A 27962-nucleotide genomic window follows, 5' to 3' on the forward strand; every position below is an offset into this window, starting at 1 on the left:
CCCGGAGCAGCTGGGCTGCAGCGCGGGCTTCTCACTCACTAGCCACGCTGCACTGAGATCCGCGCTTAACCTCCCCAGTCTTCTATCTTAGCGAGGGAGGGCGGGAATCAGGATTGCACCTCCGTGGCAAGGGCGTTGGGCGGACTGAAAAGGACCATGGCCCAGAGCAGCGCTCTAGCACGCTGGAGGCAGCTGGGCAGAGGCGTGGCGCGGCGACGGCGAGAGAGCGGAGGTGCGGCGGGGGCGGGGCACGGGGCGGGGGCACCCCGCGGGTCGGGGAGCGGAGCCGGGACGAGGATCCCGGACGTCACAGAGGGTCGGAGAGGGCGGGGCCGCAGCCGGAGGGGCGGGGCCCGTGGCGCGGAGGTGTTCCCGGGGGCGGAGGGCGGTGACCCGCGCCCATAGCCTACCCGGCCCCCGGGACTGGAACCCGGCCCGCTCCGGAGCCGCCGCGCTGAGACTCTCTGCAGCGCCCGCGTCCCACCGCGTCCCGCCGCCTGCACCTGTCGCCCAGCGAGCCGCAACCGGGCCCCAGCATGACGGACCAGGCGGCCTTCGACACCAATATCGTCACCCTGACCCGCTTCGTCATGGAAGAGGGCAGGAAGGCCCGCGGCACGGGCGAGATGACCCAACTGCTCAACTCGCTGTGCACCGCGGTCAAAGCCATCTCCACGGCCGTGCGCAAGGCGGGCATCGCGCACCTGTGAGTCAGGCCTCTGTACCCCCCAGCCACCACCCTGGCCGAGTCCCCTTTCTCTCTGGCTGGGGATCTACCAGGCAGTATGGTGTCTGGTCCTCTGCCCCGGCTGTCGGTCTTCTCTCTGATAGCTGGGATGCCCACACTGGCTCTCTGGTAGCGCCTCTGCAGAAGCTCAAACCACACTCAAGCCCTGGTTCCCCCCTCCCTTAAGCTTGTGGGCGCCCACCTGGGGGGGCCTGTCGCACAGTCCACACTTGCCTCCACCCTGCAACCGGCGCCCCTGGGCTGAGCATCCTTGGCACCTCTCTCGGCCTCCTCCTGGTGAAACTGACTGGCCCCATGGGCGCCTGGCCTGCCCACCACACCCAACCCTAGCCTCAAATGGGAAAGTCCTGGTCCCCATGCCTCCCTTTCCATTTTTTCTAACCTTTTACTTTCACTCCCTTTGAAATTGGGGGTCCCAAGGCAGGTTTCTAATTGAGTATCTCCTTGGCGCTGAACAAGTCTTGTTAAGCAGCAGCGGGGAAGCCGGGTTGGGAGGAGGCTGGGAGGAAGCCTGCAGGGTTTAGTGTCTTCAGGGCTTCAGTGCTGGTGTACATGGGGCTGCAGAAGGTCCGGGTGGGGCTTGAGATGCTGGATTTCTAAGTTCTGTGGTGGCAGGGCTGCTGGTCTGCAGATCACATTGTGCGTAGCAAAGGAATGACAGGACGCAGGGATTCAGAGGGTACCTTCTTGTGAGGCTTTTATGTTACTAAGACAAATACCCTTTGGTTTATTCTGGTGTGCACAAGTATTTTATGTTTAGACTGGTCCTCACTTTAACTGAAGGATACTTGAGTTTTCAGATTGCTCATACTCCTTCTTAGTATTTCTCAAACTTAGGAGCACTTCATAAGCATTGTACACAGTGCTCATAGCTGATCTGAAAAAGCCCAACCCCTGAAACCTGGATTCCTTCTCTTGTCGGTTCTTCACCTTTGGTTTTACAGTATGGCTTGGTAGAGCTAACTTAAAAAAATTTTTTTTAAATCTTATATTGAAGTATAGTTGGTTAACAATGTTCTGCTAGTTTCAGTTGTACAGTAAAGTGATTCAGTTGTACATATACATGTATCTTTTTCAAAAAATTTTCCCATTTAGGTTATTACAGAGTATTGGCAGAGTCCCCTGTGCTAGACAGTAGGTCCTTATTGGTTATTTATTTTAAATATAACAGTGTGTACATGTCAATCCCAAACTCCCAATCTATCCAAGCTGACTCTTAAGGAAAGAGACTATCATCATTTATTTGCAGATGTCAAGCAAAGTTGGGCCCTGATGGGAAAGGGATTGGGAAGTATGTTAGGAAGGTGGTGTCTCCATTACTATTTCACCTATGGACATTCTTAATACATGTCTAAGGAGACTTTGCTTTAGGAATCACATTCAATTAAATTCTTACTTTAAACATAACATACAGTAAGTAAAAGTGTCCTCACAGCTTTATCTGACTTTGAAAACCAGGGAGGCTTATTTAAAAAGTGAAGGGAAATGAAAGTAACTCAGTCATGTCCGATTCTTTGTGACCCCATGCACTGTAGCCCACCAGACTCCTCTATCCATAGGATTTCCTACTCTTTTAAAGAAGAGTGCTTGTCATTTTTGTATTATTTTAAAATGTGTCAGCATTCTTTCACAACCCCAAAGAGACTCAGAAACACAAGATCTGCTTTGGGGTGCATCTTTCCCCCCTTAGGGCTTCCCTGGTGGCTCAGATGGTAAAGCGTCTGCCTGCAATGAGGGAGACCTGGGTTCAATCCCTGGGTCAGGAAGATCCTCTGGAGAAGGAAATGGCAACCCACTCTAGTACTCTTGCCTGGAAAATTCCATGGACAGCAGAGCCTGGCAGGCTACAGTCCATGGGGTCGCAAAGACTCGGACATGACTTCACTTCTTTTTTTCCCACCTTATAAGTAACCTCAGATAGTGGGACCATAGGTAGTGGGATATTAGTAGAACCTGGACAAAGGGTGCCAATTTTGGCTGTATAAATTGTGTATATTTTTTAAGCTAGACACCTGTAAGCACTAGGTTAAAAAATAGTTTTTGCTATAGTTAAAATTCCTTTATATGTTGTGTGTGTGTGTGTGTGTGTGTGTGTGTGTTAGTCATTCAGTTGTGTCCAGCTCTTTGCAATTTCCAAGGCAAGAATACTGGAGTGGGTTGCTGTGCCTTCCTCCAGGGGATCTTCCTGACCCAGATATTGAACTTGGGTCTCTTGCATTGCAGGCAGATCCTTTCCATCTGAGTCACCAGAGAAACCCTTTATATGTTACTCAACAAAAATTCAAACCACTCAGAAGAACACAAAGGGAAAAGTGAGACCCACCTTTATCCATTCCCTGGGGTATCCACTATTCATAATTTACGGGGTTCCTTTTTTTTACTAGATACTTCTCTATATTCATATAAATTTATACATGGATAAGCATTTCTATGTGACTATTTGTAAACAGCAAACAAAATGGGATCACACTTGACATGCCTTTCTGCAGTTTGCTTTCTTTATTCAACTCTATATAATGAGCATCCTCCAATGTCAGGACATGTAAATTCACCTCCTCCCTTTTAACTGTTGCATAGTATTCACTAGGGCTTCCCAGGTGGCACTAGTGGTAAAGAACTTGCCTGTCAATGCAGGAGACTTTAGAAAACCAGGTTCGATCCCTGGGTCAGGAAGACCCCCTGGAGGAGGGCATGGCAACCCACTTCAGTATTTTTGCCTGAAGGATCCCATGGACAGAGGAGCCCAGCAGGCTATAGTTCATAGGTTTGAAAAGAGCTGGACACAACTGAAGTGACTTAGCACACACAGTGTGCTCTGAACAGTCGTATCATGAGCTATTTGACATTTCCCATAAATTTGGGCATGTCACTGGTCTTTCACTATTTCAGAGAGCATTGTACCCATGAAATGGGCATTTCACATGGTCATGTGGCTGGCTGACAGAGAAAGAGTAGAACCCGAACATTCAGTACTCCCGTGGGAAAGTAAGTTCGACTGTCTCTGTATCATATGTAGTTGGGGAAGGGGCAATAAGATAAGACCTCAACTTGGGCTCCAAATTATGCTTATTATAGGCTTTGATATCCTGGATGAAAAGGCTAGCGTACCTGCAAATAACTTGTTAGTGCTGCTGACTTGCCATAGTAGGGCATCTAGCCAGAGGGACAAGATGATTGCAGACTTGCAAGAACCTTGTGGGACCAGTTAATGGAGGTCAGCCCTGACTCCTCGTCAGGGACAGATCAGGAGTTTAAACATAGAGCCTGGAGCTCTCTCTCTCTCTAAGTTCTAGAAGTTACTGAGAGATGAGAAAGATACAGATCTTATGCTTTAGGGAAAATATTACATGTATACAGTTAGAATACAATAGAGAATCTTTTCAAAAGATATTTATTTGGCCACATAAGCTGAGTTTTAGAGGCTGGAGAAAGGTAGGAAGATGATTCCTGGCTTAGCTGCAGCACTTGGGATCTTGGTTCCTACCTGCGGGGGTCTTCTTTTCAGAATGAGGGATCTAGTTCCCTGACCAGGGATCCAACCTGGGCCCTTTGGATTGGGAGCACGGAGTCTTAACCCCTGAACCACCAGGAAAGTCCCAGCAATAGAGATTCTGAAAGATAACTTTTGTATAGTTGGCAAAAATATGTGGATGTGAAAGATGGTGGCCCATCAAGATGGGCATTGTAGTGGGCAGGCAAAGCTGGTCATAGGGTCTGATGGCTGGGCTGCCGTGTGAGGAGAGGTACAAGCTAGGAAGATATTTCTGGAAAAGGTGCTTATTTGGTTTGACTGAAACCTGGAGCCCTTCATGTAATGTAGTGATGGAGCATTTGTGGATGTTAAATTGTGGGTGCCTTGGGGGAACATTATGTGGCAAGGGTGAGTACTTTATTTTTGAGGGGGTGACCAAAGGGGAGAGGTATAGGTTTTTGAGTGGGGCAGTGGCATGATTGGAGATTCATCTGGGGCAGCTATGAGTGGAAGTACAGAGTTAGAAGAGGGAAAGTGAAGACATGGAAAACCAGCAGGATTCAGAGCTAGAGGATTAGAGGAGATGGGGGGACCTGGGAGAAGTCTGGATGGGGGCTAGGGGAGAAGGACAGTGAGGGAGGTTCTCAAAGAGCAGATCCTAGCAACTGAGACCAGGGCTGTGATGTTAAAAAACAAAACAGCGAAAATAAAACCAGAATTCCAAGGGAGGGGCTGAGTTTTAGAGGCTAGAGAAAGCTAGGAAGATGATTCCAACATTATGGAGATGCTGAACTTGAGGTGTGAGAGGGGCATCCTATTGGAGATGTCCAGCCTGCAGTTAGTGGCGACAGTCTGGAATTTGGGTATGAAGAAGTGACTTAAGATTAGGCCTCTGGGTTTTGACACATTCACCCTGAGATAGGCAGAGAAGAAAACCAGGACCTGATTTAGCAGAACAGAAACATGGGGGGCTTTAAGAGCATATTTTGGAGATAGATGGAGCTGGGCTCAGATTGGTGGCTCTGCTGTTTAATTTCTGTGAGGATTTGATACCATCCTATGAGCACATTTTGGGCTGGCATGAACTTAAGCCAACACTGGGGTTTGCAGCCTTTGAAGCTGCTCTGGTTGGCACCTTTTCTTCAAAGTACAGTTGTCCCTAGCTGTCCACGGGGGATTGGTTCCATGACACCCCACAGCTACCAAAATCCACGGATGCTCAAGTCCCTTAGATAAAATGTCTGAGTACAGTCTGCCCTAGGTAATCTTGGGTTCAATTAACCACAGGTGGAAATTCATGGATGCAAACCCCAGGATACCCAGGGTGGACTGTATTTCTGATCTGACCTTTGGACGTTCTGGGTTGGATGAATGGTTGGTCATTTACTTCAGAATCAATCAACAAGTCTGGTTACCTTCAGCTTTAGCGATAAGGATTAAATAATAATCTGCCTCCCTTTTTCTTGTGAAGATGAGCTCTTCCCTCTTGGCTCTGGTGCATGCTAACTCAAGAACTTTACATGGTCATGCTGACCTCAGAAGGAAAAGGTCTAGTTAGTTAGCAAATCAAGGAAGTCATTGAAAGTTCTGTAAGTGTGGCCCTGACTCCGGTCCTTGTATCTAGGGAGATGCTTCAGGAGTGTTAAAGGAGACTTTCCCAGACCATCAGTAATCATAGACTTTATGGCTGTAAAGCAGCTCTAGAAACTGTATGCAAATTTGAAAAAAGAAAAACATACTAATATTTAGTCCAAATTTCTAAGGATTTAAAAACACTGGTCAAATGAACCTATCCTTCTAAAGAGTTTCCCACCATGTAAATTAAAGTGACTTATAGCTGTTTCACATTTTCAGTGAGGTTTATATAGTAAGCATAAAGGAAGAGATATTACCTGCTGCATGGTGTAGCCAAAAAAAAGAGAGAGATATTACAGACAGCAGCTTCTCAAGTTAGATTTTTCTTCCCAAACTCCAGAGAGTTTTTTCTTCTCAAACTCAGAGAACTTTTGTGTCTCCAGGGATTTAAAAATGAACAGTCACAGGGACATAAACCTTGACAGAATGCTGTGCCACCCTGAACAACTTGGGCTGCAGGGCCAACTAATATGAATAAAATTGAGGTGACATGTCATAAGCGTCTCAAATGAAATAATATTCCCGGTTAGTCAAATGTGAACTTTGAGCACTTTCTTTTGCTTAGTTATCTGTGACACTGTTCTGCATTGGCTGTCTTCCCAGAAGCTGCCTGCAAAACTGGTTCAGAAGTAGTTTCCCCTCCCCCTCATCAGCCAACAGGTACTTTAGTGGATTCCTGTGGAACAGGCAGACACAGCACCACACATGGGGCTCCATTAAGAACGGTGATGGCTGCTATTGGCCTCTGTGAACCAGGTGCATCACGTGGGTTAGTCCTCATCCTTACAAAGCCTAGAAATGAACAATCAGGGAGCTGAGACAACCTGATGGAAATCATGTGATTATCAAGAGGAAAAGGCAGAATTTGAGCCCAGGTCCCTCTGGTGCTTCTCAGCAGGGTTGTATTCCTGCTGAGGGGTATTACGGGTGGGATTCTGTTTTCTGCTGACTTCCTCGTTGCCAGTCTCTGTTCCAAGTCCTTTACTGAGGTCAACCCATTTACACTCCTTCTCCACATACTGTGCCATAGATACACTAAATTCCGATTTTACCAAAGATCAGAGATGCTAAGAGATTGACACAGAATTGTTCAGCATGTGGCAGAGCTGGGATTTGAACCCTCATGGTCTAGAGCCCCAGCTTATGGAGGAAAGTCCATGATGCTATTGCTTTTCCCTGCTGCTGCTGCCTGTGGCCTTCAGGTTATATAGTGAAGGCTCTGTCCTTTGGGACCTTTGATGGAATGATGACTGATCAAAATGCAGAAGAGTATTGCTTTTAAGGAGCTTCCCAGGTGGCTCAGTGGTAAAGAATCCACCTGCCAAGCAGGAGACCCGGGTTTGATCCCTAGATAGGGAAGATCCCCCTGGAGAAGGAAATGGCAACCCACTCTAGTATTCTTGCCTGGAGAATCCCCATGGACAGAGCAGCCTGGTGGGCTATAGTCCATGGGGTCACAAAGACACGACTTAGCAACTAAACAGCAACAGCATGTTTCTAAAGGATTTTCTGAAAACTTATGAAGAAAATAAACTCTGTTCTTCAGCTTATTAGTTCCTTGAGGATTTTCTTAGGGCCTTTTTCTTCTGTCAAAGTTGCAGAAGCCTTGGGACTTCCCTGGCGGTCCAGGGAAGACTCTGCACTTCTAATGCAAGGGATTTGGGTTCCATCCCTGTTGGGGAACTAAGATCCCATATGCCAGGGGGGTGTGGCCAAAAAGTAAAAAAAGAAAAAAAAAAAATAAGTTGCAGAAGCCTTTCCTGCTTCTGACTTTTCATTGATCCATAGAATATGTACTGTCCAGGTCTTGCTTCCCTTCTGGGGAACCCTCATGAGGCATCTTGGGGGAAGCCTGACTGAGCATTTGCTTAGTCCTGGCTCATCATTCCTGGGCAGGATGATGCAGGGCCGTGTGAGATAAAGCTAACTTCACACACTGCTGCTGCTGCTGCTGCTAAGTCACTTCAGTCGTGTCTGACTCTGTGTGACCCCATAGACGGCAGCCCACCAGGCTCCGCCGTCCCTGGGATTCTCCAGGCAACAACACTGGAGTGGGCTGCCATTTCCTTCTCCAATGCATGAAAGTGAAAAGTGAAAGTGAAGTCTCCCAGTTGTGTCCAACTCTTCGCGACCCCGTGGACTGCAGCCTACCAGGCTCCTCAGCCCATGGGATTTTCCAGGCAAGAGTACTGGAGTGGGTTGCCATTGCCTTCTCCTAACTTCACGCGCTAAGGTGCACCATACAGAAACCAAGGTGATGGGGATATTGACTCAGATATCGTCACTACTGAGATGGCAGGAATTCTTCATTCATTGGAATTCTTCATTCTGAAGCCTGTTTCTACCTTAGAGTCACTTTCCTGATCCTTCTTGAAGACCTTCCTAACACAAGGTCTCACTAAGGGAAACCCTCCTACAAGATGTCCTAGAAAGTGCCTGAATCTTGACTTTAAGGGGCCCAGAATAATCTCTTTTCATTTTTTTTATGCTTCACAGGCAACTGGAGGAAAGATGGGGAAGGATCTTTCTGGTTAGAACAGAGGAGGGAGCTTCCACAGGGGTAAAGAGGAGGATGGAGAGGTGACCACCTGTCCAGGCAGGGAGGCAGGGCCATCACAGAGGTCTGCATGGTTTGGCCATGAAGATGGCCATTTGGGTTCTGGTTCTGGTGTGGTGAGTGTCCTCCACAGTGTTCATCCTGCAGCTGTTATATGGCCCCACCTGACTCCCCATGAGAGGAGGTGTGACCCCAGGGCAGGAGCCACCTTATAACCCTAGAACAGCAGTGTGGAACCTGGCTGGTGGTCCTGGCTGGATGAGCCAGCTGCCCTGAGGCTGACTACAGCCTCTTGTAACCCACAGCATGGGAAAGACTTTGAGGTATAAAAAATTACTTGTATAAATGTGCACAGAGCAACCCCTCCCATTTGGAAATATGTGAAAAACAAAGTCTTTGTTCCTTTGGATAAATTACTAACCCAGAGCTGTTCTTTGGAATCATTACTGGCTGGCTTATTTGAACTCTCTTAGGGCTTTGTCATAGCTTCATTTTGTAAAACATCCAAAGTTTCCTTCAGCTGGAATTGCTCCCTTGCAGTGAGATCTTCCTTGACCATCTTGACCCTTGCCCAGCCGTCCCCCAGCACCTTGTTTCCTTTTATTAAAATGAGGGCACCTGTCATTTTCTGACACTATCTTATTCATTCAGAAGTACGTATTGATTTCTTGTTTTCCTCACTCACTAAGCTCCATGAGGGTTAGATGCTGAATGGCACCTTGTTTAGCACTGTATCCCCAGCACTCAGTACAGTGGGGACAAAAAATATTTGCAGAATAAATAATCACTCACACAGGCCTCTGGGAAGATTTTGGGTGAGAGGGCTGAGGCCTGACTTCTCTTCACCCATCACACTGAGCCAGGTGCCTGAGCAGGTGGAACGTGGAAAGTAGGTATTTCCCACGCTTGCCTCGGTGGCTCATCGACCTGTCCCAGCCCCCCCAGGCCTCCCTGGAGCTGTCCCCATAGGCTAGTCCTTCTGGGGACTGTGCCAGAGGCTTCCTCCACACTCCAGGCTGTGGAGTGACCTTGAAGTCTATTGATTCCTACACTCATTTTTCAGGCTGGAGTTTCTGTTCTCTTCAGTGGATACTTTTTAACAAGTATTGCTTGAGGGCCTACTATGTGATGCAAGCTGAGACACAGTGGGGGAAAACATACCCCTCTGTCCTCATCCTCATGAAATTAAAAGTTAAACAATCATGGCAACACGATGATGGATGAAGCAAGGGGGATCTTGAGAACCCTCCCTTAGTACTGCAGATTCTTAATGAGTGCTGCCTTTAGTGGGCAAACAAGGGATTTAACATTGAGAGTCAAGGGCTGTGCTAAACCCTTTGTGTATATGTGATGTGTGTAATTCTCCAACAGCCCCATGAGGCATCATTGCCGTCCATGTTCATGAATGAAAAGGAGAGCTCAGAGAAAGCAAGGGGCTTGTAGAGCTGAGGGCTGAGCCAGGTCTCTGTCAGGAAGCCCACATTCTTTTCCATCAATGCTGTTTGCCCTTTTGAATTAGTGATGATTTTAATGGGGGAAATGTCAGGCTAGGAAGGAGAGCCAATTGGTGCCGGTAGGGCTGTTGAGGGAGATGGAGGCCACTGAGGGGTTGGGTCCAGCCAGGCCCCAGTTCAGCCCAGAATTTGACTGCCTTCCTTCTTCATCAACATCAGCCTCACAGTTGAAGTGAGAAAGAGAGTGTGTGGAAGGAGAAGCAAAATCTCAGCTGCAACTCTGATAGATCCCTTGGTCTTTCATTCATGAAATAGGAGTGACATAATGAAAAGAAAAGGGCTCAGAGGAGGGCTGGAGGGATGAGATGATGTTTCCAGGTGGGCGGGAGAATGAGGCTGAAAGAGACGACACTGGAGAATGGGCTCGGTGATAACTGGAGTTACTTCCTGTAGAGAGTCAGGCCAGATGAGCCATTTGGGTGCTGGCTCAGTTTTGGCCAGCCAGAGACTTCCAAGTTATGTGTAGAGAAAATGCATCTTCAGGAGTTGAAGCAGTGAATACCATGACAGTCAGTCCCCAGACAAGTGCTCCTAGCAATCTCAGCCAAGGTGCCCCCTAACACCCACTCCCAGCTGTTTGGCATTATCTTCAATGCTCTTACTCTTTCCCTCTCCACATCCAGCCTCTTCTCATGTTCTGTGCATCCTTCCTCAAAAACATTTCCCCTCCTTTCACTGTTCCTATTCAACCCCAGGCTATGACAACCCTTTTCTCCCCTCATTCTAACAAACTGAGTTCTACTTTGGACCAACTATTTGGTTTCTGGGAATTCCACAATTACTGATTTGCAGGTACCTTGAAGATAAAGTAAGGACTCCAGACTTCCCACTCCCTCCAGCCCCTAGGACTCCTGCTGGAGGTTGTGAGGTACCACCAGGAGGGGCCTGGCCTGGAAGTCAAAGTGAGCTTCTCACTTCTGCTGCTCCAGCTTACAGAAGGTGTTTTAGAGTGAGCTTCCTCTATAAAATGAGGTGGTGGGATCTGTCAGTATTTATTTTCTTTTAGGATCTTGTCGGCTATGAAACCATAGATCCCTTGGCTTAGTTCCCATCTCAGTCTCCCTCCGACACAGAAGGTTTCTTGGCTTGCTTTGTCTCTCACCTAACTCATTGTACATTAACTCATGCATTCAGGGGTAAAAATTGGTTATTGGTGGTGGTGAAAAAAACAGCCATTTTAGGTATGAAACATATGGACATATAGTGCATAAACAGATACACTCTTATCTGGAATATTAAATTTTCAGGGGAGTGTGTTAGAGGAAAAATAAAAAGCCTCCTTAGGGCCATAATGAGAAAAAGGCTGAGAAACATGAATTTAGCCACAAAGCTGTGCTGGTTATTATGCTAGGCATTGGACAGGTGAATGACAATATTGCCTTCCTTCCAGAAGCCACTCCAGATAGATGGTCATCCTTCTCATTCTGTTTCTCCCAAACCATGTGTTTCCTTTCATTTCTTCTAAATCTTACCAAATGCTCTCTTTTAGTGACTTTATAGATGCACTAACATTCTGGTGTTCATGGCTTATATTTTTGTGGCTTTTTTCCCCTCTAGCTATGGAATTGCTGGCTCTACCAATGTGACGGGAGATCAAGTGAAGAAGCTGGATGTCCTCTCCAATGACCTGGTTGTTAATGTGTTAAAGTCATCTTTTGCTACCTGTGTTCTTGTTTCAGAAGAAGATAAACATGCCATAATAGTAGAACCTGAGAAAAGGGTGGGTCTGCTCCTATGCTACTGAAGGTTTTAATGTAATCATTTTTCTTTCTGGCTTCATAAATGATTCCACTTGTTCAACCAAGCTGGGTTCTTAAGACTCACCCTAGATCCCTCCTGAACCACCAGTATCATTCACAGATTCCTCCTCACTGCCGTATCTCAAACTGTCCTCTCCTGTCCACACTTTCATCAGTCTATTCTGTTATCATCTCTCCTATGTGCTCATACACAGGAGAGACTCAAATATACTCATATTTATCTCCACTTCTTTTAACTGTCATGTTCAAAGCTATACAAAATCTCTCTTCTGTTAACTACATCCTTTGCTTCATCTCCATTCACCTAGTTTCCAATCCTCACAACCAATCTTCCTGCCAATCTAAACTGCTAGCAGTTCCTATCAGTGATTCATGCATTGGAATCCATTGGAATCTTATTAATCTTGTTACCAAACTTAGGTTGCTCAAGAATCAAATAATGAGAGACAAAAAGTAAAAGTGAAAGTTGCTCAGTCGTGTCCGACTCTTTGCAACCCCATGGACTGTGTAGTTTTCTGGGCCAGAGAACTAGGCCTGAATTCTCTAGGCCAGAATACTGGAGTGGGTAGTCTTTCCCTTCTACAGGAGATCTTCCCAACCCAGGGATAGAACCCAGGTCTCCTGCCATGCAGGCAGATTCTTTCCCAGCTGAGCCACAAGGGAAGCCCACTGAGAGACAAGTGTTGGCTAGAAGGAAAGATAGCTTTATTGAGGAAACCAGTAATCTTGGGGAGAAGGTGGACTCATGTCCCAAAGAACAAACTCCATGCTGCTGATCTAGGGGCAAGAGTTTTTAGAGGGGAGTTTCAGGGGGTTATAGGCAGAGGGAAGGAGCTGTATGCAGAACAGCACAGTCGGCTCTGACAGTCATCTTGAAATTGGTCATGTAGTGGTCTGATCAGTGTCATCTTGATTGTTTTAAGTACAGCTAATCTTCAACTCCGGGGTCAGTTTGTTCCCGTCTCCTTGAAGCTAGTTCTTAAAAATAATTGTGGAAGCTTAATGGTGAGTCTGGTTTTCATGTAGTTAACTTCTTCCACCTGGTGGGGGATTCAGTAGCTGCAAAACAGCTCAAAGGATATGGCTCAGAAGAGAGAATTGAAAGTTCTTGACTTTGTTTAGTTGGTCTTCCTTGATTGCTTTCCTTTGTTTTAGCATTTTCTCACTTCTGTGATTAAATTTATTCTTTGGCCAAAGTGTTTTTCTACAGACAAAAGGCAGGCAGAGCACGTGGGGTGGGGGAGAGGATCTCTCCTAAGAAAGCCCTACAGGGTCATGCTCCATTCCAGTGTGATTGCTTCTTGAGGGCAGAGAGCAGTTTCTATTCTTCTCTGTATCCCAGCATCTGGCACAACACCTGGTGCATTGTGGGGGATCAACAATAGATTATTGTTGAAAAAGTGAATGAAAGGTATACTCAGGTTTTATTGAAGAACAATCATATAATACTAATAATAACTTTGAGTGGAAAAATGCAGTTATATGGCTTACTATCTTTCCCTGTTTGATAATAACTTTGAGTGGAAAAATGCAGTTATATGGCTTACTATCTTTCCCTGTTTGAGATGAATTGAGGACATGAAAGAGCATGATGAGAAAAAAGCAACAGGAGGTCAATTTAAAGATACTGCCTGATATCCAGTCTGATCTTTATAAGAGGAGTGGAGAGTCACATCCTGTTTGATTGCTTTATGTCATTCCTAAAATACTACTAAAGTTCATATTGTTCTCTGCTGTGTTTCTAAAGGTACTTGTCAATTTTCAGCATGTTCATTTTAGGATTGAATTTGCTGTTTAATATTCTCTGTCAGCCCAACTTCTCTGATTACAATGTACTGTAGTGATAAGCATATTCCTGGTTTCCTGATGACAGTTTCTCCTGCATTGGCCAGGAGGATTTGTTAAGAGCAAGAAGCCAGGGAATCAGAAAATTGCCTTAATTTGATGCAAAAATTTAAAAACCACATATTAAAGTGGCTAACTTGGAGAGGGAAAACTTCCAGTGGTATGCTGGTAAACTGGCTCTCTATTAGAAAAAAAAAATCTTTTATTTGTAGCACTTGTCACTTGAAACTGAAATAGTGTCCCATAATTGATTTTAAGTTATCAACATGACATCACTGAAAATAGAGTTGGAAAGAGATGTGCATAATTGGCTCTTGAGAACCAATACTAATCAGCTCCAGAGTACCACTGAAAATCCTATCCATGGAATAAATCTTTGGTAGTTCCACTACAGTTGAGGGTTATTTCCTTTGGGAATTATAATAGGAATATGGGTGAGAACTCTGCACTGTAACCCCAAGTGTCATCTGTAGGAACTACATGAAAATTTTCTTATAGACCTTAATGTTGACTTTATTTCACATAAGTTATTACATTTGTGACTCAGACAGTAAAGAATCTGCCTGCAGTGCGGGAGACATGGTTTCGATCCCTGGGTCAGGAAGGTCCCTTGGAGAAAGGAATGGATACCCACTCCAGTATTCTTGCTTGGAGAATTCCATGGATGAATAGAGGAACCTGGCAAACTACAGTCCATGGGGTCACAAAGAGTCAGACACGACTGAGCAACTAATATTTCCCTTATGAATAAAGAGAATGAAGTGACTAATCTTGTTTCTCTTCTTCCTTGACTGGTTAGAGGAAACTCTAACCAAAATGATGATTCATTCAAATCAATGATATAGTAAATTATTATTTAATATTTGTATTTCTCACCTTAATCTAGGCCTCCTATTCTGTGTTTCTCTGCCTAATGATCTTTTGATATATATTTGTTATTGTTTTCACTCTGTGTACCATCTCATACTTTCTCTGACAGAGTATAAATAAACACATTTCTTGAATTTTCCCTTAGATTCCTTCTTTTAACCTCTTAGTGTATATTCATTTTAAAAGCAAAGTTGTATTAATATTTTCTTTCTTTTTTCTTCAGGGTAAATATGTGGTCTGTTTTGATCCCCTTGATGGATCATCCAACATTGACTGCCTTGTGTCCATTGGAACCATCTTTGGCATCTACAGAAAGGTAAAATGTAATGGATCGAGCACATGGTTTGGGATCAAAAGTAGAGTTAAGGTTGAACATCCAGTCCTCTTTCGCTGTTGGTGGCACAACCAGACTGTACATCATGAAACCCCATGAGGCTTGAAGTTGGGGGGTAGCCTATCCCTTTTTCAGTGGATCTTTCCAATCCAGGAATCGAACTGAGGTCTCCTGCATTGCAGGCAGATTCTTTACCAGCTGAGTAACCAGGGAAGCCCCAAAGTGAAAGTGTTAGTCACTCAGTTGTGTCCAACTCTTTGTGACCCTGTGGACTGCAGCCTGCCATACTCCTCTGTCCATGGAATTCTCTAGGCAAGAATACTGGAGTAAGTAGCCATTTCTTTCTCCAGGGGATCTTCCCAACCCAGGGATCAAACACAGGTCCCCCACAGCACAGACAGATTCTTTAGCACCTGAGCCACCAGGAAAAAAAAAACAAACCCTTATTTCTCAAGTTATGACTTTTCCCAGCATTAACTGAATAGTGAAAACCTATTAAGTTGTTAAAAGAAAATGTAGTAAGAGGTAGGTAGGAAGAGACGGTGCATAGCTGTAGTACTGATAACTGTGTGAATTGAGAATTGTGAGAATGTGACAACAATAGGGCTTATATCAAAACTGTCCTTTAACTTTTCTAAATCAAGTCTGCAAACTATGGTCTCCCTGGCCAAATCCAGCCCATTGCCTGATTGATATGGCCTGTGAACAAAAAATAACTCTTTGGCATTTTTGAATGGCTAAAAAGAAAACCTAAAGAATAATATTTCATGACCCATGACATTTATATGAAACTTAATTTTCAGTCTCCATAAATAAAGTTTTAATGGCATATGGTCAGCTCCCTTGTTTACATGTTGCCTTTGGCTGATTTTGCACTACACAGGCAGGGTTAAGTGGTTGTGATAAGGACTGTGACAGTAAAGCCTAGAATATTTACTATTTGTTGGTTTATGGGAGGATTTTGCTGACCCTAAACTCCTTTGCTATAAATTACAGAAAGCACACTGGTACAGCATAGGGATCCAGATTTCTGCCCTGTGTCTCTTCTACCCGCATGACCTGTGCAGGAACTCTACCTCTAAAGCCTCTCTTTCCTTCTTTTATTTTAAGTCTGTGTGTGGAGGGCTGGGGGTTGTATGTTGGTGGAAGAGAGTTCAAATATGCAGACAAATGATAAATAGATGAATACCCATGGGTTCATCATAAAACACAATGAAATCTAAAATGTGTCATCTTGTCTTCAGCCCTCTTGTTTATTTTAGAAATAAAACCTCACAGATGCCTTTGAGGCTGAGCCCTTTTCTTCATCTTAATGGACGAGGCGGCTAATTCAGCTGACCTCCGAGGTTCCTCCAACTCCCCCATTCTGGGATATAGAGGCCATAACTTAAGAACTGAGACCACAATTTGTGCTTTCCTTTTCAAAGTGACTTGTTGTCTAGTATTGCATATAATCTCCTTTCAAACATGGAAAGTAGGACCACCATGGGACAGTTTTCTTTCGTTACTGAAATAAATTTTGCATTTGTCTTAGCTGGGAGGCAGTGTAAGTAATTGAAGGTTCTAATACTCATACCAGAGAGACAAAGGCAGGAGTTAATCTATCTTTCAAGTCATACCATGAAATATTCCATTCTTGGTATAGATATGCAGGCATGTAATTTTACCTGCAAGCTTTCAGATCTAAATATTATAGTATAGCAAGAGACCTTTGTAGCAAAATTCTTCATATAGAGGTAGACTTTTGGTTAATGACTCAAACAAAGCTAAAGCAGCATTAACATTTGCCAGCCCCAGTTTCTGCCTCAACTCCCCTCCCCTAATAAAGACCCTTTTAAGGGAAAAGAAATTGGGAAACTGACACTATCAACTAAAAAAAATAAAAACAGCCTGCAACAGCAGCTTGAATTACAAATGCTAGAACAACTCAACAATGCATCTCCACACTCTTCTCAATAAACCCGAAGTGACTCTCTTAAAGACTGAGAGAGGTGACGAGTGTCACATTGCCTTTAAGTCATTTCAGTTTTCAAAAGCCTGATTGATTGTTTGAAGCCATTTGAAAGCTTACAGGGCATAAATACTGAAATGTCTGATGTTTTAAAGGAGACCTCTCCTGCTTTCTGCAGAGCTGGTTCTGGCCTGGAATTCAGCTCCCTGGTGTACCCACTCAGTGGCATAACATCAGTTGGTAACTGGAATCCGGCAACAGTGAGCTGGTCTTGCCCACAAGATGCCTGGAAACAGGCTCCAAAGGGATCTCTTAGGGCCTGTGGTCCAGTGTTTCTATGAAGTTCCTGCCATGGCACCTCCAGAAGTGTCACCCTGCCTCTGGCTGGAGACATCCAGAAGGGGTAGAATTTTCCTGAGGTGTTGAATGAGTGTTTGTCCAAATATTGAATCAAAATCTGCCTCCCTGTTGCTCATAATGGCCTTTTGTATCATTAGAAAATAAGATTCTTTTACATGCTTGGAAATGGCTTTTTTGCCCTCCTCTCTTTTTCTTTTGAAGCTTGCGAAGTCACTTTAGTTGTGTTCAACTCTTTGTGACCCTATGGACTGTAGCCCATCAGGGTCCTCTGCCCATGGAATCTCCAGGCAAGAATACTGGAGTGGGTTGCCATTTCCTTTTCCAGGGGATTTTCCTGACCCAGGGATCAAACCCAAGTCTCTTTAAGTCTCCTGTATTGGCAGGAGGGTTCTTTACCACTGGCACCACCTGGAAAGCCCTTTCCTTTAAATCTTAAGTTAATTATCTTTCATGTGAGATGATTTTTTGACCTCTCTCTAATGTGCTTACCCTCTGTTGGATACATTCTAATTTTCAATATCTGTTAAAAATATCCAGTCCCCACAACTAAAAGCAGAGCTTCAGAAGTGCTCTAGCAGCTTCAGAATCCAATTCACTTCCCTTAACTGGACACAGAGAGACTTCATAGCCGTATGGAATATGGCTTCCTGACATTGACACTTACTAGATTTGTGGGACCTTGGGCAATATAATCTCTTGTTTCCTTATCCATAAGGGGAAGATACTGAAAATTAAGCATAATAGCAATAAAAATAGTGCCTGACACATAAAAAATGCTCAATAAATGGTAGCCATTAATATTGCTTGTTTTTTCTATTAATATTCAACACACAGTTTCACAGCTCAAACCAACTTAAGGAAGGAAAGGAAGGAGGGAAGGGAAAGGAAAATGATTGGTGTATGTAAACTAGAAAGTCCACTGGGTAGTATAGCTGTTTTCAAGGACTCAGACACTCACATAACAGGACAATTTCTCTCTATCTCTGTAGCTCCCTCCTTTCTGGTAGAAGAATGGCTCCCAGTAGGTCTGGGCTCACATTCAATCCTTTCAGTGTCTCAAACAGAAGATGCAAAGCTTAGACTTCCCTGATGGTCCAGTGGTTAAGAATTCACATGCCAGTACAGGGGACATGGGTTCTATCCCTGGTCCCAGAAGATTCCACATGTACAGGGCAACTAAGCCCACGTACCACAACTACTTAGCCTGTACCCTAGAGCCCGGATGCCCTAGAGCCCACTGCACAGAGCCCACGTGCTGCAACTACTGAAGCCTATGCACCTATAGCCTGTGCTCATTAATGAGAGAAGCCACTGCAATGAGATGCCCATGCACCAGAAAAGAAGAGTAGCCTCCACTTGTTGCAACTAGAGAAAGCCCACATGTAGCAATGAAGCCCCATCACAGCCAAAAATAAATAGATAAATAAGTAAAAGAAGATGGAAACCTCTTTTCCAACAATTTCAACAGGGATTTCACCTCATCAGCCCTGCTTGGCTTGACTTAAGTCATGAGTCCATCTCTCAACCAGTCACTGTGGCCTAAGGCATGCAGTGATCTGACTGGTCAAGTCAGGGTCATGTGCCCACCATTGGAGCTAAGAGTGAGGGCGACGGTATCTTATGGAAGATTAAAGTTCAGTTGTCAGCAGAAGAGTGAAGCATTCTGGCCAGGCAAAATCAGCTGATGTTCACTCCTGATTATATCCCTTCTTAAGAGCAGCGACCTTGTTTTATATATATTTTTTGTGCACTAGGTTGGTACAGTGGTGAGTAATACTGGCTGAGTTACTGGAGATGCTGCCAAATGCCCTGTGAGAACTTCTAGGGAGGGTTGGGTTGTCCCTCTGTGGGAAGACTGTCTGATGACATGACAGCCCCACACCACTTCTGCCTGACTTTCTCCTCCACCACCTCAAGTCTCCAGAATCCATGGTTCTGTCATGCTTTATATGGAGTGGCATGGGTTAAAACAAAGCAATACCTGCACCAGGTGGTGGCCTGTGATAAGTAAAAAAAGGTAGGGTCCAGAGGCTTTCTAATTTTTGCCAAGCTTCATGCACATTGGTCTGTGAACCTCCACATGAGACTGTAATAGATTCTTTTTGAACAAAGGCATTCATTGTTGGTGGTTTGGAGGAGGCTGGGCATTAGAAAGGGGTTTGGGCTAGAAAAGAATTCCTCCAACTCTATGACTAGATGGAATTACTTTGTCTTTCTTTTGAGTATATGGATCATAGATAATGTTACCATTTCTTATTCCACGCAAGGAAGTTGAAGGGTTGAGATTATTTGGTGACAATATTTCAGGGAAAAATGGTTCATTCTTTTAAAATAATTTTTTTTAAAAAAATTTTTGGCTGTGCTGGGTCTTCATTGTTGCAAGAGGGCTTTCTCTAGTTGCAACAAGTAGAGGCTACTCTCTACTTGCGGTGCTCTTGCTTCTCATTGCAGTGATTTCTCTTGTGGCACATGGGCTTAGTTGCTCCGAGGTATATGGACTCTTCCCGAACCAGGAATTGAACCCATAGCCCCTTCATTGGCAGACAGATTCTTAACCAATGGACCATCTGGGAAATCCAAGTTTGTTCTTCCTTGTGCCACAGGCAGACATGGATGATTCTGGATGAGGTGTCTCTCTGAGGGAGTTTTCTTGGTAGAGAACTAACTACTCCAAGCCTCTAGGGGCTTCCAGTCAGCTTATCTGTTTACATACTGACTTTTTCTACTTTGTGCTACACTTGCAGGGCTAAGTAGTTATGATAGAGGAGATGTTTAGAGCCTGCCTGTTTTCTTCCCACTATATCACCGGTTTTGAAGGAAGTCGATTCCTCTTTCAAGGTTGTACACTGGCAAAATTTGGAGTTTGAGAAAACAACTCAAATATTTGATACTGTGTTTAGTCCGTGTTTAGCTGTACTGTACTACCCTGTGAATACAAACCAAACTAAATCAAATAACTTGGCCCAACCCAGCCAGCCAAGCAACCAACCAGCAATCTAGATCTATTAAACACAAGGCTTGGAGGTATGAGAAAAAAATGAAAGAGGTGGTTTTTTGTGACTCTTCCTTTTACATGGGTAGTTCTTAAGCTTCAGTGGGAGAGTCACCTAAGGTGCCTGGTAAAATGAGGATTCCCAGGGCCCACCTTAGAAAATCTGACTTAGTAAGTTTAGGTTGCAGGCCCAGAATTGCATTTTAAATAAACATCTCAAGTGATTCTGAGGGACATGGTCTCCGGGCCACACTTTCAAAAGTTATAGGAAAAATTACCAGGAATGTGTTTGCTGAGGTGACCTCCATCTCCAGTATCATGATGTGAATTCCCTTATTTATTCTCAGGCCCTAGAATCTGTGGTTGGGGAAGGGATAAATGAAATTTGCAGAAACTGCTCATTTTCATTTCTGTTTAAATTCAAGTAGAGAATTTTCAAGCAGAAAGATTTGTTTGAGGCTGTTTTGAGGACCATAGAAGCCAGTTGTTAAGATAATTATTAGTGACCACTGCTTAGGAGCCATGCCCTTAAGTTGTTCCTTTCCTTAGTATTAGGGAACAAACTGAGGCACTGTCCCAGTGGGCTGTGTTTTTAGTGAAAAACAAAGGTATCAGAGTAGATGTCATGTTCTAAGTGTAAGTATTGTTTTGTTAAATTTTTGTGGTTGTATTGGTGCTGGTTTGTGATATAAAATGTATCTTTTACTGTGGGTCATAGTTAAAAACATGGAGAGCATTGTCCTGCATGGTAATGACCCTGGAGAGATAGTCTCAGTGTCTGTATTTCTGAGAATTTCTTTGTGTGACTATGGAGCATGTTGCTTACTGGAGTATGTGCCACAACTGGCAGGCGCTCAGGAAATTGATTTCCTCACCAGACTGGTAGCCGTGCAGCCCAGTTTTAATTTGCTTAAATAAAGATAGAGTAGGCAAGGGAAAGACATTGATGCCTGTAATAAGATTAAATTAGCGGGCACTGGCATGGAGGCATACTATTTTTTTGAGAGTGATAATGGAGAAATGAAGGAATATCAAATTAGTAAGATTGAAGGAGGACTCAGATTGGAAAGATGGATCCAGATGCAGGAAATTTGGGTTTTGGTGGGAAGGTCGCTGTGGTAATATAATCAGGATATGACTGGTGTGTGGAGGAAGCCCTCCTCCCTGCCCCTGTGCCCGCCCGCCCCCTCCTCCCCCATCCAGGAAGATGCCCTATTTCATTAGGAGAGTACCTTGATAATGCATCTTGCTAAGGGAGGAACTGCAAAAAGAACCACAAAACAGAACAAAACAAAAATGTGTTTTGTTTTCTTTCTTGTCCTAGATTTCGAAAGATGACCCTTCTGAGAAGGACGCTCTGCAGCCAGGCCGGAACCTGGTGGCTGCGGGCTATGCGCTCTATGGCAGTGCCACCATGTTGGTCCTGGCCATGGCGAATGGAGTCAACTGCTTCATGCTGGACCCGGTGAGAGATCCCGGAGTGGGGGGCGGAGTTGGGTGCTTGGCTGATGGCTGTGAGTGTCTGTTGTGTGTGTGGCGGTGCGAGTCAATTCCTAAAGGTGGAAGATGAGGCCCATGGAGGGACAGAGATGATGGGGTGGGGAAGCGGGGTAGAGAGATGGATGGACCATATGTGTACATCATAAGAAGATTACTGAGGTGACAAATGGTGTCTGTCCAGAGCACAAGAGGGAGTCTTTGTTTCACAATGAATTCTTTAGGGTGGACATTACTGAGCTAACTCAGATGCCTGCTGGGCTGGGCAGGCCACACAAATGAGTGGAGTGTGCTGGGACAGGATGGCGAGTGCTGAGATGGGCAGTGGGGGGCAGCAGGAAACTGGGGAGGTCCAGTGGTTGTTACTCCTTGGGAATAGCGGCTCATTCTTCCATGGCTTCCAGTGTTTCAAGAAACACTGGAGTTTTAGAAAATGTTAGGTTTCTGGATGTGTAAAACACTGTGCTAGCCAACTAAAGCACGTTTATAGACCAGATGGGGCCTATAGATGGTCTGTTTGCCACCCACTCTCTCCATTACCAGTTTATTTTCCTGAGGTGAATGGGTATCCCAGCTGAAGCAGTAGACCACCTCATTTCTTCAAAATTAGCTCCCAGATTCATTGATGTGCATTGCAGCATCAAATGAAATGCAAGCTTCAGTGCACGCAAACCTTCAGTGAACCCTTGTGGTTTTGAAAGACTCTGATGAGTTCGAGGAAGTGAAAATAAGGAAATGAAGATAATTTCTTAGTCTACCTTATAGAGGAAACTCCCTCATGAAGAGGAGCCCAAGGTGCCATGAAAAATATTCATTAGCAATTTTAATTTGAGGATAATTTCTTCCATATGTCTATTAATTGGGCTTGTTTATTTACTCTGTTAGATGACAGTTTTAACAGAGCAGATAAACCAGGCAAAGAACTCTCTTTAAATACTTTGCCCAATTAAACTCACCTTTGATATGGACTCTATAGAATCATCTTCAGTAGGTATGCCTTTGGTCCAGTGTCCCAAGGGAAAAAGAATTGAGTTTATAAATACCTTACAGTTTTAGAAATGTCCTCAGATAACATTTAATGCACTTTATTTATTTGGTGCATTTTGCTGACAAAGTGAACACTAGGTACCTTTGCCTGCTGGAATCCTGTGAGGAGCAGGCTGCTGGTCGTGGTGGGGCTCAGGGTCTGTGGGTGGCAGATCATAGAAATTGGAACACAGGCTGCCTTTGTCCCCTGTGCTGTTGCACAACTGGCCTTTGGCTCCTTGGCATACTGGTACTTAACAAATAAACAAGGGTAGGGAAACAGCACTAGTTCAAGCCTCCAAAGGCTGTTATTTCAGGGGAAAACAGTGGCAGACCCAGAGCAAAGTTCACACTGACCCCAGGGATCCGCTTCCGAAATCACTGATGTTTGTGAATTTATTCTCCTGCTGGGCATTTACCTCTTCCCCAGACATTCTTCTGGTGACTTCTCTATTACCTTTGAACTGATGGAAACATTAAATCTCTTCTTGTTTCAAGATTGCAGACGTTATGTCCAGGAGTAAGTTTCTGTGTGTTTCCTAGTCTCTTGCTGTCCTCACGCCTAATGGCCACTCAGTGTTTGGAAGAACCATGCAGGCTGGCTACCCTCCTTCCTGCTGGCTCCCCTCCCCATCGCTGACAAAGCCTCTGCTCCCCATGCCTGAGGAGTGGGGGTTGGGGGGGGCGGCGAGCCTCTGATCAGCATAGCGCTTTCATTTCATTTTGGCTGACAGTTTCTGCTGAAGACTGCAACAGCTTTATGTGCCTCTCTAGCAAGCTTTAAAGTATGAAAGGCTTTTCAGTCTCTTTTCATGTACAAGAGACTCACCGCCTCCATGGGTAGGATGCTCTGGCCAGGTACCAGGGTGAAGTGTCTGCAAAGCATGGCTTCATGAGCATTTGTGCAATGGCTTCATTTTCTAGACTTTCACCAAAAAATTATAAAGAAAAAAAAAAAAAGAAACACTCACAATGGTACCTTTCAGTGACCACTGTTAATTCTCATCTCTTTTCTCTCCCTACACTCCTCTCTCCCTCCCTCACTTCCTCTCTAGTTCCAATGTGCTCCATATTGGCAGGAACCAAGCATTGCTGTGGGAATAAGTGGCTGGGGAGAGATGTGTCCATGGCAGGGCCTCCCTTCTTAACTCTCCTCTCTCTGGAGCAACTTCCTTCTCAGATGGGTAGAGCCTCAATCACTCTCTTATCGGGGACATGTAGAAGCCCCAAACAGTCCAGAGCTCCAGTAGTGATGTGACACTGTCTTCCCAAATTCAAATCTCCAAAATGGCAACCCACTCCAGTATTCTTGCTTGGAGAATCCTATGGACAGAGGAGCCTGGCAGGCTACAGTCCAGAGAGTCTCAAAGAGTCAGACATGACTGAAGTGACTTAACATTAACATTGAGAAATCTAAGCCCTAAAGGCATCAGCTTAGTGCTGGGACTTTGCAGAAGCTTGAGTTCTGAGAAACAGTCTTCAGATCAGTGAGCAAAGGCATCGGAAGTTATACATGCGTTGAGCTCAGGGTACTCGGGGAAAATGACATCAAGACAGAAACAAAAACCGGAAAGCTAAGATAAGAGCGGCCATGAACACTGGGTTCCCATCTCCTCTCCTGATATCCTAGCTCTAGCCTGCACCATCTTTTCTTCCCCCCAAAGGTACACCTGTCCTAGGCCAAGGATTTCCCTTGCTGGTAATCATTTCACAACATACACAAACATGGAAGTGTTATGTCATATACCTGAGACTAACATAATGTTATGTCAATTACACCTCAGTTGAAAAAACAAAATCCAAGCTCTTTGTACTGAAGCATGTGCTGAAGCACAGGTGTGATCTTAGGCCTCGAGCCCCCCATCCCCCCAACCCGATCTGCGACTCTTTCCTGTAGGCCTGGAGGAGACGTCCTCACCTCTCCACTTTCCTTTCTGTTTCACAGGCCATTGGAGAGTTCATCTTGGTGGACAGGGATGTGAAGATCAAAAAGAAAGGGAGCATCTACAGCCTCAATGAGGGCTATGCAAAGGACTTTGATCCTGCCCTCACCGAGTATGTCCAGAGGAAGAAGTTCCCCCCAGTAAGTGGGGGCTGGGGGTGGTGGTGGTGGGGATGGCCCCTGGACTTTGCAGAAATGTGTTGATTCATGATTTACCCTAGAGAGGAAAGGTGGGGGATGGGGCGGAAGTAAGTGAACTCCACTGTGCACTGACCCCTATGGTTAAGTTCCTACTCAGGTACTGGGGACTGGAAACCCCGTCCTGGGACATCACCCCTTTGTCACTTCCTCTTGACCGAAGAAAATCAGGACAATCATGTCAGCCAGGTGAATGACGTCATGGCAATAAAACATGTTCGCTTCTGGGGTTTGTGATGTCAGTTGGTAAAAACATGATTCTTGCACCCCAGGCCCCATCCCCATGGCACTGGATGGATTTCTGTCAGTCGTCTCTAGATTAAGCGTCCATTGTGGTAGCTCTCTAAAGAGGTTACAAATCCCTGAAAACGAAGAGAAGAAATGGCTGGTCGTATGTGGGGAAATCCAATTTTGTCCTATTCTAGCTTGATACCACTAGAGGCTGCTGTGTTCTGAGGAGGAAGCTCAAATGCTATTAGTATGGCACGTGGGGCCCTCGGAGCTGACTCCCAGACTCTCTCTCCTGCTTTATCATCTCTCCTTCCACCTCTCCCTAGAGATGCCCTCTGCCCCAGCGGCACCAGGCTCCTCCCCAGGCCCAAGGCAGACAGCTTCTCCTTTGCCTGAGCAGTTCCTGCTCCTGTGAGATGCAAAATTCACCTTTGTCCCTGCTGCTCAGCTCCACAGAATCCTTCTTCCCGCTAGATCCTGCTACCCGAATCAGCCCCATTCTCCTTGGGGCCTCCTTGGGTAAGCTGAGCTACTATGAGATGTAAGAGGCTGTCTCCATTATTCCCATTTTCTGCTTCTTGGGAACAGATTTTCATCACTAAATACACACCTCAGAAAAGGTGCTCTGTTTGATTGCTGAATCGAATAAGCATAGAGGACAGAAAGAAAACTCTCTTTTCTATAACCCTAATTATTGCTGGTCTTCACCTTATAGGACAACTCAGCCCCCTATGGAGCCAGGTACGTGGGCTCCATGGTAGCCGATGTACACCGCACCCTAGTCTACGGAGGGATCTTTATGTATCCAGCTAACAAGAAAAGCCCCAATGGAAAGGTAAATAAATCCCCTAAGAGTTGTGGAGCAGCGGTAGATTTCATTTGCAGCCTAGGGGATTTGACTGAGGAAGAAAGAAGGGTCATGGAAGTTGTTATGCTCTGCAGTAGGGTGCAAAGGATGTCTATGGCATATTCTTTTCTAGATTAAAGGCTGTCCTGGATAATGTCAGGTGGTATCAGGCAAAAACGATCTCTTGAGAGCCCTTCTGTTGCTAAAGATAAGTAAAGAGGTTATGGTCAGAGGGGACTGAAGCTGTTAGTGCTTCCAGTGGGTGTGTGGTTTGGCTTGGACAAAATGAATTCCATTCATAAAGTGAAATGAAACAGTCCAACCTCATTACCAAGGCAGCAAATCATATATGTATCCCACACAGAGGTTTTCTTTGATTGCTTTTTCAAAAGGCAGAAAATTGAAATAACTTAGTGAGCTGACATTTGCTGCTTGGAAAATGATACCTTTCTATAGAAGGAAAGAATCTCTGGGGACACCTAGAGCTTTCCGGTGAGCTGTTACTGATGCATTGGTCTTATGCCCACAGGCTTCCTGGAAGCCATGGGATGGGCTGTGCTTGCTCATGCTAGTGAAAGGATGTCCCACTTTTCTCCTACACAGAGGGTCAGTGTGTTTGCTTCTCAAGTAGTGTCCTTTTGTTTCCACTGCCACCCCCCACCCCTGCACTTTTGTTAATATGAGAGAAGGAACAACAATCCCCATAAGATAGTTATAAATTGATGTACTTCAGATACGATCAGATCTCTGTTTATGGCATGTGGCATCCACATCACTAAGGATGTTCTTATTTACTTAAAACACCACTCTTGTCATAGCCCCCTCTGAAATCCCAACCTATGTGATTAGCCTGCTTTATAGCACTTTTCTCTAATGCCTCAAAAAACTGTTCTTTAATGTAAATATTGAGGTCCCTCCCACGCCCCTTTTTATTTTCAGTTTTGCAGATCTGACCCTGACACCTGTATGGAAATAGAGTCAGGAAACACCTGCAAAAAGCTGTCTACTCAGTAGGCAGACTGCATGAAAATGCATACAATAAAAAGTTAATATTTAAAAGTAAATGCCAAGATGTATAGCATACTAAATCCCAACCCTCGAGCCTTAGGAGAATTGTAAAAGGAATGTGTACAGAGTTGCAAACAATATTATACTGTTTGGAGGAGCCTGTCTGCTTTCCAGATGTCTGCAGCCAGACACTGCCATGGACTTTAAATGCTTTTAGAATAGGCAAAGGTCCATCCAAAACACACACAGAATCACTCATTAGGTCCAGTCTCTGGGCTATAAAGAGAAGGGAACCATCGTTTCTGCCAAAATGTCATTCAGTCCTGAGTCCAGGTGGTCTGCCTCACATGCATCAGGCAATCTATTGCTGGCTCTTGATGGATGGCTTAACTTAACCAAATGATTAAATTAACCATTCAGTCTTAGACACAACCTCATGGGGGAGCTTTTACAACCTCACGGAAGGTAAGGGAAAGTATCAGTTACCTTGGATTGCCTCTGCACTACTTTGCTAAGGAACAAATTTCTTTTCTGTGTAATATGTTCTGGTGTGAGCATGCTGCTCTTGTTTTCCAGCTGAGACTACTGTATGAGTGTAACCCCATGGCCTATGTCATAGAGAAGGCAGGAGGAATGGCTACCACCGGGAAAGAAGCTGTGCTGGACATCGTTCCCACTGACATCCATCAGAGGGCGCCCATCATCTTGGGGTCTCCTGAAGATGTGACTGAGTTCCTGGAGATAAATAAGAAGCACGCTGCCAAATGAAGAGCGGGCCTTGCCCACACCAAATGGAATTGCCTTTTATCTGGACCTTTTATCTCACATAGTGTTACCACATTCCGACTGTTCACCATACATTCCTAGTCATAGAAGTAAAAAGTATGACTGTTTTCACCATTAAATGCTCTGTAATGCACTACCTAACCAAAATGCTAAATCAATAATGCTACAGATGGTCAAGATATATTCTGAATGGATAGAGAAGAAATAAACATGTTCTTCCTTTTTCTTAAAAAAAAAGTCTTGCTTTGTGCTAAATAATAGTAATAATAATAGTTAATGCCTATAACATTTGATAACTCATTTAATCTTCACAATGACTTTATGAATTAGGTACTATGAATAACCCATTTCACAGATTATGAGATAGAGGACCAAGTAAAGTGAAGTGA

General features: G+C 44.8%; 1 protein-coding gene across 1 annotated transcript; it reads left to right on the plus strand.

Annotated features, from left to right (window-relative positions):
* Nucleotides 1-458: 458 nt before the first annotated feature.
* On the plus strand, nucleotides 459-27794 carry FBP1 (fructose-bisphosphatase 1). Its single transcript, XM_061163700.1, has 7 exons — nucleotides 459-706; nucleotides 11484-11646; nucleotides 14625-14717; nucleotides 21363-21503; nucleotides 24507-24644; nucleotides 25648-25767; nucleotides 27364-27794. Exons 1-7 carry the CDS (start codon nucleotides 537-539, stop codon nucleotides 27553-27555), a joined length of 1017 nt encoding a protein of 338 aa, XP_061019683.1. The 5' UTR covers nucleotides 459-536; the 3' UTR covers nucleotides 27556-27794.
* The last annotated feature ends 168 nt before the right edge of the window (nucleotides 27795-27962 follow it).

Source organism: Dama dama, chromosome 16 (genome assembly GCF_033118175.1).
Source record: "Dama dama isolate Ldn47 chromosome 16, ASM3311817v1, whole genome shotgun sequence".
Lineage (NCBI taxonomy): Eukaryota > Metazoa > Chordata > Mammalia > Artiodactyla > Cervidae > Dama > Dama dama.